Source organism: Brachyistius frenatus, unplaced genomic scaffold (assembly GCF_029030835.1).
Source record: "Brachyistius frenatus isolate BFR_SWC_R1_liver_20210118 unplaced genomic scaffold, ASM2903083v1 Contig_11, whole genome shotgun sequence".
NCBI classification, from domain to species: Eukaryota; Metazoa; Chordata; class Actinopteri; family Embiotocidae; genus Brachyistius; species Brachyistius frenatus.
The window spans coordinates 4,984,491-4,997,602 of NW_027210610.1; the positions used below are offsets into that span (position 1 = coordinate 4,984,491).

The 13,112-nt window shown below is 37.4% G+C and overlaps 1 protein-coding gene across 2 annotated transcripts in view; it reads right to left on the reverse strand.

The window, feature by feature from the left end:
* The window catches only part of nrg3b (neuregulin 3b), a 178,101-nt gene that overhangs the window by 78,859 nt on the left and 86,130 nt on the right, over positions 1-13,112 (reverse strand). For both annotated transcript variants that reach the window (XM_069691700.1, XM_069691699.1), the window contains exon 2: positions 3,875-4,010. In XM_069691700.1, coding sequence (XP_069547801.1) covers positions 3,875-4,010 — 136 coding nt within the window. The remainder of the gene's footprint in view (positions 1-3,874; positions 4,011-13,112) is intronic.

Sequence of the window (13,112 nt, forward strand, 5' to 3'; positions counted from 1 at the left end):
AACTCACATTTGCATGTTTATTTTGGGAGCCTTATTAGCATTGGCAAACATGAACATTTGGCGAGAGGGGGTGGCGGGGTGCTGGGGGTTAAGAGGAGAAGAGCGAAAGAAACGTTTCATAACAAAATAAATTGATTCCCAAGTTTAAAACTCTGATCCAATGATTAAAGTGCTTAAAGATTATTCTGAGGTTTTTACTTGTCTCACATTGCAAAACATCCATATAAGGCTCTGGAAGCATGGAGGAGAAGATGACGTCAAACGAGGCAGCGATCATGAAACCTTTCCTTCTCTGTACTTCATAACGGGACCAGAGGGGTCAGAAGTTCTCAGACCAGGGCACGGATCTGGCCCCACTTGGAGGGATGACTGATCAAAAGCAGCATCTCCAGTTCCCTGAAACCTCGTGTGAAGCATCTGCCTCACTTTTTTCTTTATCTTCATGCACAATATATCTGGCAAGAGGAGCGGAGGATAACATGGTGTACGTTGTAACCTGAATAACATAATGGCACTACAGCGACTCTACAGCTATTTGTAGCTTTCAACTCATTGTTTTGGTTTGTCGGTCCATATGGTTAAATCCCCTCAAACATAAAACTGTGGGCAGCCATTTTCAGCAAACAAGCTCTCAAAAGCCAACTGAGCGCTACCTACTCAGCATGAAATGGCGAAGATTGGCAGTACACAAATGACTGGTGAAAAAAGTTGAACATTTTGAAAGCCAAAAAGAGCCAAAGGGTTTCCTCAGGATTTGGTGTACCAAACAAGAGTAACATTACAAATGTATTTTGGAATTACATTTGACATGTAGTTAGAAAGATTTTATTCAAAAGTGTTTTGAACTCTCCCAACCAAAGGATTTCTTTTTGCAAAGTGCAGCACAAATCATAAAAAGAGACAATGCTGAAGCCTTACCGAAATGTCTCACCAAATGTCAGGAAATGTGTTACATCATTTTATAAATCATTCTTATCTGATAAAATGATCAAATCTGAGAAAACAAATTATCTAATTGAAATTAAAGATTAATTTTCAATCATTTCATGTTCAGTACAGCTTGTTGCAAATGTTTTAACTTTACAGTTAACTTTTGATTTCTTTAGCGTCAGAAATCACTTAATGCAGCCTTAATGGATATTGTAGGTTTTCACTGGTTTCCAATTACTTGTTGCACATTTTGAGGTGATCACTGTCTTGCATTACCCTGGCTCCGCCCACCTATTGCTCTCAGCTTCAGCGTTCGATGTGATTATAGTCTGGAAACCCTGTTCACATTAAGATTTGCTCAGCCACTCTGAATACCTGACCAATCAGCGACCAGAGGAGGTGACGAAGTGTGATGACAGTGAAACCAAGCCTTTGTTTACATTTTTGAAATGTAATTCCAACAGTAGAGCAAGATGTAGCGATACAAACCGTTGCAGCAATGCTCGCAAATATGAGGATTTGAAGCCAGTGAAAGAAATATCCTCCTTATAACCCTGAATTCTTAAACTTACTTTACAGAATCTGCAATCGTTTAACGACATGTGTTGCACTGTGTTCACATTGGAGGAGGGTTTCTGCTGTTTACAGCTTGGGGAAAATCGGCACACAACATGCGTCATCTGGTGGTCAATGCAAATTGGTTAAAGGCTGATCCCGTAATTTCTAAATTAACCTGAGGTCTACTTCCATTAGAATGCAATGACTGGAAACAGTCTCCAGTGGAGCGTGCCTAGACCTTTTTGACAGTGAATTCAGGGGATGACAATACCAGGCTAGTCCGACATCACGTACACACTTAGACTTCGCCTTTAGTCACAATTACATTTAACAACATCCACATAGCAGGGATTTTTTGACCTAAATGATCATATTTTTCTGACTAGACCTCTTTTAGGAAACAACCTTTCAATAAAAGTACTTAAAAACCTGTAATCGTTCTGTCACACAGAAGATGCGCAGCTCGGGAGAAATTGGCAGACAGTGTTTGTGAGTTAGGCCTTCCAGTCTTCCCGGAGTCCTATAATTAGTCAGTCAACCGTCGCTAATTATAGCCCAGAGTGTAGATGTAGCAAGTCTTCAGGGTTTCTCTTCGCTGTCGCAGGTGACACATTCAAAATTATTGTGCCTGTCACAATAATATAAAATAATACCAAATAGCATCTATCATTTAATTATTCAGTCTTAGCATACAGTGAATTAAATTAGCAAATAAACAAGGTTTTGATAATGTGAATACTTCAATCAATGTAATTTTATGTAAAATAAATTAAGAATTTTTCATTTTTTAATAGTTATTTCCAACAAAAAGTACTTGTTTTCCCACATGTCAAAACCAAGGTTTTAGAAATATAATTTTTTTTTTTTTATACAATATTTTTGAAGGCCCTGGTTAACTGTCAGTTATCAATAGTAAACTGAGAAGCTGTTTTACATTTTTAATTAAAGAGCACCAACTCAACTTCAACTTTCTTTTGCTCAACATTTGTTTTTCTAAAAAGCTTGGTTCATTCTCACGTGTCATTTATAATGCAGCGGTTTTGATTTTTAGCTCAAGATTTGAAGCCTTTTAATTCCAGGTAGATGCACTAATGAGCTGTTTTCTGATTCAGCACCATCCAGCCCAACTCTTCCCTCAGAGAAAATTTCTTGTCATGTATTTTTGAAGTGATATATCAGAGACATGAACAGTTAAAGTGGATAGCGAAAGCATAAGTATTGCACATACAATCCGATTTGCATTTGTTATAAAAAAATATTTTTTTTTATTTGTGTGCTTCTGTTGTGAAAATTATTAACCTGGACTCTTTTTTGGCTACCAAAAGCGATAAAACCGCATACAAATGCAAATTGATGAGTTTGATCAGCATTATGTTATATAGCTCACTTTCTGTTGTCTATTTACTGAACATTCCTCTGCGTCTTTCTCCACCCTGTAAAATCCTTTGTATGTTCTGTACTGAGTGTTATGTAAACAAATGCTGCTTGCCCTCTATCATAATTATGAAGAAACATAATTAGATGGCATGACAGGGAGACAATATAGGCTCTCTAATGTAGGCAAATAAGCTGTCACAGGCATTAAAAATAGCCTGGGATTGCATTGGTTTCTTGAACAAATTTAATTTAGGTAATTGACAGCATTTTAGTTATGCCTGCCACATTATGTGATGTGTCAAAGTATAGCAAGGGTGTATTTACTGGAGTTACCTCTATTCATTTTCTTGGGCAATCACAGTAGAATTAACTGCCTGAGTAAATCAAAGGGAGTAAAAACAAGACAAAAAAAAAAGATACAAAAAACCCCGTCTATTTCTTTTAAGTAAGATCAAAGAAGGCTTCTGCAAGAGCTCCTTCTTTACACCTTCTATTAAAATGCACTGCAGACTGAAGAGGTCACATCAGAAAGCATTTATCTGAAAGTTAATACACGAGGAGGAAGCTATTTTAGAAAATTATTATCATTATTAAAACTTTGGGCAGATCAAAGTAAAGACAGGTTTCATCACATTTTCTCCTCATGTGCTTCCTAGTTGAATCTACATATGTCTTTCTATTTGTGTAGTTTAGTTGAGCAGGTCAGAGCATAAGATGCATCTAATGCAGCCAAAGCATGTCTGATCCCTCACTTAGTAGTTTGGTGGTTATAGATTTTCGAGGCATTTTAGGTGCATTTGCTCACTGGTTTTTGAGTTTTGCGTGTTTTATCACTTTAAGAACCCAATCTGTCAAGACTTGAGAAAAACTAAATGAATGAAAATGACCCAATGTTAGTGAATCGAGGGGAAGGGCAAAGAGAGGAAATGTCAGTGTAGTGAAAAAAAAAAAAAATCCCTTGTTTGCTCGATCACCCACACACAAACACACAAAGCACTCTTGCACTCACCTGCAGTGTCTATGAACCCCGGCCACAGTTTCAATGATGGAACATTCTCCCTCATTCAGACAAAAGGCAAGGTCCTTGTCTTCCACACATGGCTTGAAGACCTCTGAGCGTAGACTGGGAAGCGTCGGGGCCAAAGCTGGAGACAAAGACAAAAGGAGACCGATTTAGTTTTGGACAGAATAAATAAAAATAGATGAAAACAAATAATTTCAACAGGAACTTTTCTCATCTTTTACATTTCTTTGACGTGCAACTGCAAATGGCATTGTGTTGTTTTTCTTCTATAGTGAATTCTTCTTTCTGATTTTGTCCTCATGAAAAAGAGAAAGCAAATGAATGGTGTAACACATGTTATTGACTTCAATAGCAGGCTTAGATTTTGGTGTATGTGTTTATTTTTTAATTAATGTGTTCATTTTCTAATAATAAGAATATACACTGCCTTTCTTTTTCTGCTGTTTTAAAGTGTGACAATCCTGGTCTTCTACTTTAGATAGATTAGAGATAGATAGATAGATAGATAGATAGATAGATAGATAGATAGATAGATAGATAGATAGATAGATAGATAGATAGATAGATAGATAGATAGATAGATAGATAGATAGATAGATAGATAGATAGATAGATAGATAGATAGATAGATAGATAGATAGATAGATAGATACTTTATTAATCCCCAAGGGGACATTTTTTTTGCTACAGCAGCATTTATAGATACAGGAAATAAATAAAATAACAGTAAAAAATATTAAATATAAAAATGCACAGTATATACAATAAAATAGAATAAAATAAAATAGAATAATTAAATTAAAACTAACTGAACAACAGTGCAAAGTTTTTTTTTTTTTTTTTATTTTTTTTTTATATTTAAACAACCAAGAAAAACAGACAACAGACAATGGTGTTGTTGTTATGTGATGGATTTTGCCAGAGGTGAGTTATTGTACAGTCTTATTTAGTGAATACAGTTGAAAAATACAGGAATAAATCGCAGATGTAACGAAGTGAGACAATGTTGTGTTAGTACTATGCTACAACGAGAGACAGAATAGTGAGGGAAGGGTTTGGTGATTTGATTTGGTAATTCTCTTTCTGTAGTCTGACCCTGAGCTGCTCTCACATACAGAGCATGGCTGCCATGTACAAGCACTGCAATGCAGGGTTCTCCACCCTGTGAAATATGCACAGCTGTCAGACACTGTATCACAGCAACACATAAATATTGTGTGCTGGCATGGCCAACCACGTGCTAATCTGTGCAGGTATTTTACTAAAATCATCCATGCACAAGTACACGCATGCTTGCGCACACACACATTTGTATACAGTGATACAGAAATCATCACTCTGGAGCTCTTTCACTCCGCCATGTAGTCGAGCATTGAAAATTGGATTGACTGGTATTATGCCGAATACCTTGCTAATACAATTGGATTAGACATCTGATTCTGCTGTTATCCATTTATATTGTGCTCTCAAACACACTTTTTAACACACATTCACTCGCACATCATATTCTGGTAATTGTCATCCCTTTTGTGTGACTCTGCCACCTCTTTTTATGCATGAGCTGCCTGGCACGTTTTACTGCCTTTTTCAGCCGAGGGCCGTAGTGACCAATCGAACGTAGGGGCGTATAAACTCTACAATCCGTTTGTTGAGACCCGTTGTGCAGTTCAATCTATGTTTTGTTTATAGCTATTGATCGATAAATCTGGGGCTCTTGATTTAAGACCCATGAGATGAGAGATCAGAGAGAACACAAAAAGAGATATGTGTTGCTCCTGGGGCCAACCAACACTGCGCCACAGTAAAAACTTTGGAAGATATCATTTCAACCATTTACTCAGGTTCTTCACATGTAAAAACAACGGTGTCTCTGTCTGATGTTGATAAGCGTCCAAATGCATTTTAAAGAGTAGAAAGATATTGTCCGCTATATCCGTTGCACACCTTTCTGGAAGCTGACTCTTTCACTCTGAAGCCTTAAAAGACATCAGATTATATGTTGTATTATTAATTCCACAAATTCTCTGAGTGGAATGTTCAAAAGGTTATCTATTCCAAGATGCAACTTTATTAATAGAAAATAGAACACAAAGTCCCCCAGTGGTGTGCACATCCCCAGCAATAATTGCAATGGCCTTTAAAGTCCCTGGTATATTTCATTGAGAAAGCAGCAGCGACTACATGGGGAAAAAAAAAATAACAATTGATATTCAAATACAACACCCACTCTGTCAGGTCAGTGGTTCAGGTTTAAGCATATGAGGCAGAGCCTCTCTGACAAAAGAGGAAATTGATTTTGCGCTGTAAGCCTAACCCTTGATATATTTACATTAGAAAGAGCCAAGGTCATGCAGATACCAAATACCCTCTTTGTAGCTGCATCAAAAATATGATCTGTGATAAAGATTTCAAAACCTTGTATTTTTTGAATTTGTTTCCTCATCTGGTGTAAAACACAGAGCCAGTGCAGAAAACTTTTCCGGATCAGTCATTTATTTCCTGTATTGAAAGTGGTTCAAGCATAGTATCATTTCATTTGTCAAATGTTGTCAACAGAGCACAGGGGTGGGATCAACACAAGGTCACTGTGGCATCAACGACACAGCACCTTGTGAATCGATGATTATGTATCTCAATCGCAATGCTCAAAAGGAAGAAAGCAAAACAGAACTCCAAGGCACCTTACAGCTACGTTTTTCATACACTGGCTCACTTTTTCAGAAAGAAAATGTGCCAGTTTCACACCCAGAAGCATAAACATATGTTTATGTTAACTTAAACATATTATGTGCACACGATAAATGTGCATAGTATTTCTAGAATAACCAATATTAAAATGTTTGTGTGTCTTCTGATATTGCCCCTGAACCAATATGTAATATGACCTATACATTATGTAAAACTAAATCTAAATCCATGCATTTCAGCCTGCTCTCTATTTCCTTCAAACAGAATAAAAAAAAAGTCTCTCACCTGTCACTCAACAAAATAAAGGTTCTGGTATTTCTCACTGGGTGCAAGGTCTGCAAACAAACAGCCTGTACTGATTACCTCTCAAAAATCTGCAAAAAAAAAAAATCCTGCTTAAGTCTTAAAGGATTACCTCTACTCATGGAGCCCCGTTGGCCACATCAAGGAACAAATCATCTTCAGATATGTTTGTCCTTGAGCAATATGGGCTGTCAATTTCTTATGGGTTTCTATTTCATCACTGTGGCAGCCCAGAAATGGTAAAAAAATTGGCAGCATAGCAGGCACAACTCAGGCACTTTTGAATGAGCACCTGTCAAACAGGAACCATGTTGAAATGCTGCATTCTTCAAATATTCTTCTGACAGAAATAGAACAAGTTAATAAAGCAATTTGACTGCTTCTTAGTTGTATCATAGATGCGGTCATAATGTGGGTTTTGATTTCTGATAATTCATCATAATTTATTTGTTGATTATACCTTGTTTTATGAAAACAAAATGTGCAAAACAACCTCACATAAAACATTTTCTGTGCTTTTTTTTTTTTTTTTTAATATCAAACCAGAAGTGACAGCATGTCACAATTTTTCAAATTAATCTTCATTATAGAAGTAGCCTCAGGTCAGGTTACCTGGCGCCGCGCTAGTGGCAGCCTGTTGCAGCAGCTCCCCCCTGAGAGCCCCCCTGCTGTAGCAAAGAAATGTCCCCTCGGGGATTAATAAAGTGAAATAAAAAAATAAAAAAAATAAAATAAAATAAACAACTGATAAATCATGTGTCCATTGATTTGAGTTTTTATGAAGATGTTGTGTCATGACTAATTATGACAAACCTACAAGTTGCTGTTAGGTTCATTTATCAACACTTTTAATGAAGCTTTTTACTAAATAAAACCTTTGCGATGCAAGACTCTACCAAACTCAAACTCAGTCTGTGAGGTATCTGTAAAAACCACAGTGTAAAATGTGCGAATAAATGACAGCTGCAGAGGGAACATTCCTGGACTCTTTGAAATCCTTTTCACATCATTACATGAGGATCTGTTATTGTAGCACAAAGGTTACAATAACTTCACAAAAGTTTAAAGTGAATCAAAATAAAACTGCATGCACGCTTACATTTAGCTGTGAATAGTAAGATCACAGGGACAGATAGTGATCACTGAAGAAGGCTAATGGGACTAAGAAACTTCATGCTTTCTCTATAGTAGAAAAGGTAGAAGTTGCAGTACGCCATGTTCTTCTCGAGAAATGCACAGGATGGGCAATCAAACTGCACTAAAAGCAGGGCAGTGACTGTCTGCAGTCAGATCTTTTCCTGCATGTACAATAGGCCTGTCTGATGTTTTGTGGTAAGCGCAGAGATTTCCTATGCTTGCTTTGACTCTGATCATTTGGTAGAATTTGACAAATGAAATAAATCACTTGAACAGGACAGAGTTCCATAAAATAAGCATTACTTTGAACCAACACAGACAACTTAACTGATGCAAATTTGGGCTGCCCATGAAAAATGGGCTGTAGTCGTGTTTTTCAGGCAGGTAGAATTGTTATGTATCACTTCTTTATGCCCTGCGATTATCGTAAATGGAATAAATGTTGAATGCTCCATTTGTAATAATTTGCTACTATTATTGTCGCAGGCGTGTCACCTCAGATTCGCAGGACCACTTTCACTTTTTAACTCCGATTCTTGATTACCTTCAACTGTTAATAGTAGTGAGACTGAAAGCAGAGGTTATATTACAATTTACAGCTTCAATTCAAATTCAATTTAAAAATCGTCCATTATGCTTCCATAGAGTTGGAAAAGCTTTTATTGGAATTGTGCTACGGTGGCCCCCATATTCTGTCTGTACATCTGCACGCAATATACAGCATGGATGCAGTGGAATGCATAAACACAAACTGTAGACAGAGCATCCTTGCTATAGACAACACAAGAGACAATTCCATGTACAACTGTAGCATTTTCCTTCTATGGCTTCCTTCTAATGTGCTCATTAGTGTTTTTGTGCTGAGCCTCAATCCTCAGGAGACTGTAGTCGGGAGAGAACCGGCTGTGTTTACTGCAGCACACATCAAAGTAGGCCTTACTACGTAAAGGGAAAGTCCTAAGAGAGCCTGCTGATTGCTTACCCATCATGCACCGCTGCCTTTTGGACAGAATCATATTCAGAGAGATATACAGTGCAGTGGGGATGGACAACCCTTTGGCCCTGACAAGGGAGCCTGACACAAAGGTTTGGAAATACCTTGAACTTTGATTTTGTTTTTCTCTGAAGTGCAATACTAACTTCTGCAGAAAAATGGTTAATTACTGAATTTCCTACACGTAAAGAAGAAAATGAATAATCAATTTTTCGGCATCATGTTTTCAGCTCTTACAAAAATCCTGTTTACATACTCTTAGGCCTGTTAATGCACTTTTAGAGCACACCTTCCATTTCACATATATCACGCATATGCTGTGCACTTCAATATTCATACTACAATATTATTTATTATTGCAGAATTATTATTTTTTTTTTTCAAAGACTCAGTCATTTAGAAAAAACACTGAGCATGTCAGAATGAACGAATGGCATTGAAAGATAGTTGTGGGCAGCGTATACAATAGAGGTAGGAAAAGTAGCAGCTGTAAACACTTCTTTTGGCCTTGAATACCCATTGCTTACAGCAATGTGTATCTCTCAAATACACACACACACACACACACACACACACACACACACACACACACACACACACACACACACACACACACACACACACACACACACACACACACACACACACACATACGGTATACTATAACGTACTCTGTGTTTTGCATGATCATCGAGACAACAGGCCTCGGGAGACCTTCTGTCCCTGACATGACACAAACAAATAATAGTTGACCCGCGGGGCAGCTGGTTAAAGGTGGCAGTCGCCGCCTGTAAGCAGGGTTAAAGAACACGCAGTCTTGGTCGCCATGACAGCCCAGTGATGGGCATTTGGTGGGACATCTGTCAAAGGGACTCTAGTTGTCCAACTGGTAATAGTCTTAAAGCCCCAAGCTGCAGCATATTGTGTAGGCTACTATACATTAACTGTTTATTTATAACTCCAAAGAGGAAAAAAAAAAATTGTACACCCATAGGTTAACATTTGTAGAAGTTTAAATTTTTTTTGGCAACAGAAATAAAATAAAAATAAAATTGAATTCAGGAGTTCAAAGAACTGAGACAGCTTTAAGTCTAGTTTTTTTTTGTTTGTAAAATAGCACAGGCATTTTTAAGTGTTAGCATTATCTATCTTTATTGGATGAACTAAATAGGGGTTGTGAAAGTGTACACGGTGACAGGCCCAAAGCAGCAGGTTAATAAAGTAAACCCAGGGAGACATCACACATGCATTAAACCTTAAGGGAACAATTTAGCCTCTAATGAATAGCTTTAATTTTCTGCATAATCTCCTGACCCTGTGTTAGATGAAGCTTGATCAAAGTTTGGATGACCACCATAGACACAACAAGTCAGTTGCAGACATTTCCTTCTCCCAAATCAGCTCTGAACAGATCATAAAGTGACCACAAAATTTCACTCCACCACCCACGCAACAGAGTACAAGTGTTTTGCAGCCAAGAGACTGCACCGCGAGTCTAAATTGCCTGTACTCTGCACAACCAGAAGGATCAGCTTCCTTGTCTGAGGTGCACTGTGGCTCTGTTGGAGTTGCAATGTGTCTGCAGTGTCAGGACACAAACTGCATCTCCAATTGAAAAGGCTGTGGAAACACCAGGGCAGCTACAGGACTGGTATAGCAAGTTTGTATGGAAGGAAATTAGACTCAAAATGCATCACAAAAGGTATTGAATTATGTAAAAAGAAAAAAGAAAAAGAGAATTACAAATAAAATATTCTTCAAAAAAGACTAAATAGGTCATCACTTTATATTTAGAACACATATTTATCAGCTATAGACTACACACATTTGTAAATCATTTGTCGATCATGTAATACATGTCATTTCTGACCGTGTTGCATCTAATTGCTCTCTATAAAGCCCACATATTCAGTGCAGCAGTCTTCTGCAGAATGAACGAAAGATCAGAAAGCTTTTAAGATCATAAAAAAAAAAAAATCACATTTAAAATGAACATATTGCATTGGTGAACTTGATTTACTTTTTTTTTTATTGTAATTTATGCTATTGCGTTTGATAGGCCTTGGACCTACAGCTGTTCACACTCTGAATGAAGTATTACAAAGAAAATACTCGGAACACTGTCTTTTATTTCTCTGAAAATACAGGTTATTTTTAATCCCAGCAATTTGAGCGATGTCACCCTCAACCTTAACGGCTTTCAAAGATAATTTGCCACCTTAGTTGCAGATTTCTCTGACTCAGTGGTGGTTATGACGCCAATATGTCAAACTATGGATGTGCATCATATAACAGTTGCAGCAATGGCTCCACAGCTTTTGGCCTGCAGATCCTCCTGTAACAGTTTGTAAATGTATTCTGCCAAATGTTACCGACTCCCCGTTTAAGAGTGGAATTAGTGATGATGTTTAGAAGAATGATCAAACACAGAACAATATTATTAGATGCAATTGCTGCTGCGCTAATTTGTCTTCACAACCCATATGCAGTAATATGGAACTAGACAGATAATTTGTCCTGATTTATTGATTGTAATTTGTGGTGTAATTAACATAATATACCACCAGGAGGGACACAATGATGTTACTGCTTATAATCTCATCAAATGAAACAAACATGCGATTCGCAGTGACATATCTGGTGTTACTCAAATGTTGTTGGTTTTTATATTTCTATATTTTGCAACATATTTGTATGTTTCTGCGTGGCTGTTGTTACAGCATTATGTCCTGCACATCACACAATTTAAACTGGTATGACGTGGGATGCCAGTGCATCCATTCACTCCAAGGGAAACTCATACAATCTGCTTAGAATGGGAGAAGTGCCTTTACCTGATTTAATCGAGGTTGATGTGCTTTAATGCCATTATTTCCATAAATTACAGGGCAACAGAGAATAACCAGCAACTGGAGAAATAAATCTGGATCAATCAGCTCTATATTTGATGAGCTTGGTCACTTTAGTGCTTTTTGCCAAAGCAACAACAATCAAATTAAATATGGCTTCCGGGACAGGAAGCGCAAGAAATGGAGATAGAAATTGAAACTTGATTGACGCTTTTGCTGAAATATACATAACCTGCGGTGTTGCTTGAGGAAGGACTAAGTAATGCATGATTTATCACTATTTACAAATGGGACATGATGAACTGTGAAACTGTGAAACAAGTGAAAAAACACTCCCACAAATGTACGAGAAGCCACGAAGGTAGTGAGCGTGCAGAGTGTAAGAGGTCTGATTAGACATTTTGACAAAACACGTGAAATCCATACGATACCAAAAATAGTCAAGTCATAATATAAAATACAGCCCTGAAGATCTAAACTGGCAACTCCTATAACTTCACAATTACTTGGATTACTCATTAAATAACACCAATGGAGTAACTTTTAGTTATTTTCACAAAGTATCAATTAACAGATATTATTCCGATCTATAATTGGTGTGTAATTTTGTGCATGTGCACAGCACATGTCCATCAATACATTTGATTCACTTCCACGAAAAGTCTTTTGTTCTTCATTGGAATTTATTAACAACCCATTTATTAAATGCGGCACATTTGGCTGGCCTGTTAATGTGCAGCTAACTGTTACCACACTGCTGATGCCACACTTGGTCCTGTCTTGGCAGTGCCTGTCTCCATCTGCCTTTTTTTTTTTTTAAAAGACTATATTTAAAAATATAGCATACAAATTTTATCCTGGGGGGGGTGTTCTAGAGGATTATGCTTTGCCAGCAGAAACTGGCAGAGCGACTGAGAGGTGCAGTCGGACAAGTACCTAATTGTGTCTTCATTTGCTTACTGTAACATTTTCACGACAACTAAAGCTAAAAAAATTCTGGCTTTTTTCATGCTGACGAGTTGAGGTGTGGTGTTATCAGTGTTATGATCACTGCACGGTTTTGTTAAAATATTGTCTCTGCAAAAAAGATGCATTTTCCTTTTCCTGTCATGGCTATTCACCGTTTTCCCTTGTTATGCCCAATAAGCATATTTTAATTGTAAATGACTCAAAATACTGTTTTATGCAGCACTCATCCTAAGATGTGGTTTTTGCACACGTAAACAGATCAAATAGTGATGATAAGAGGGAG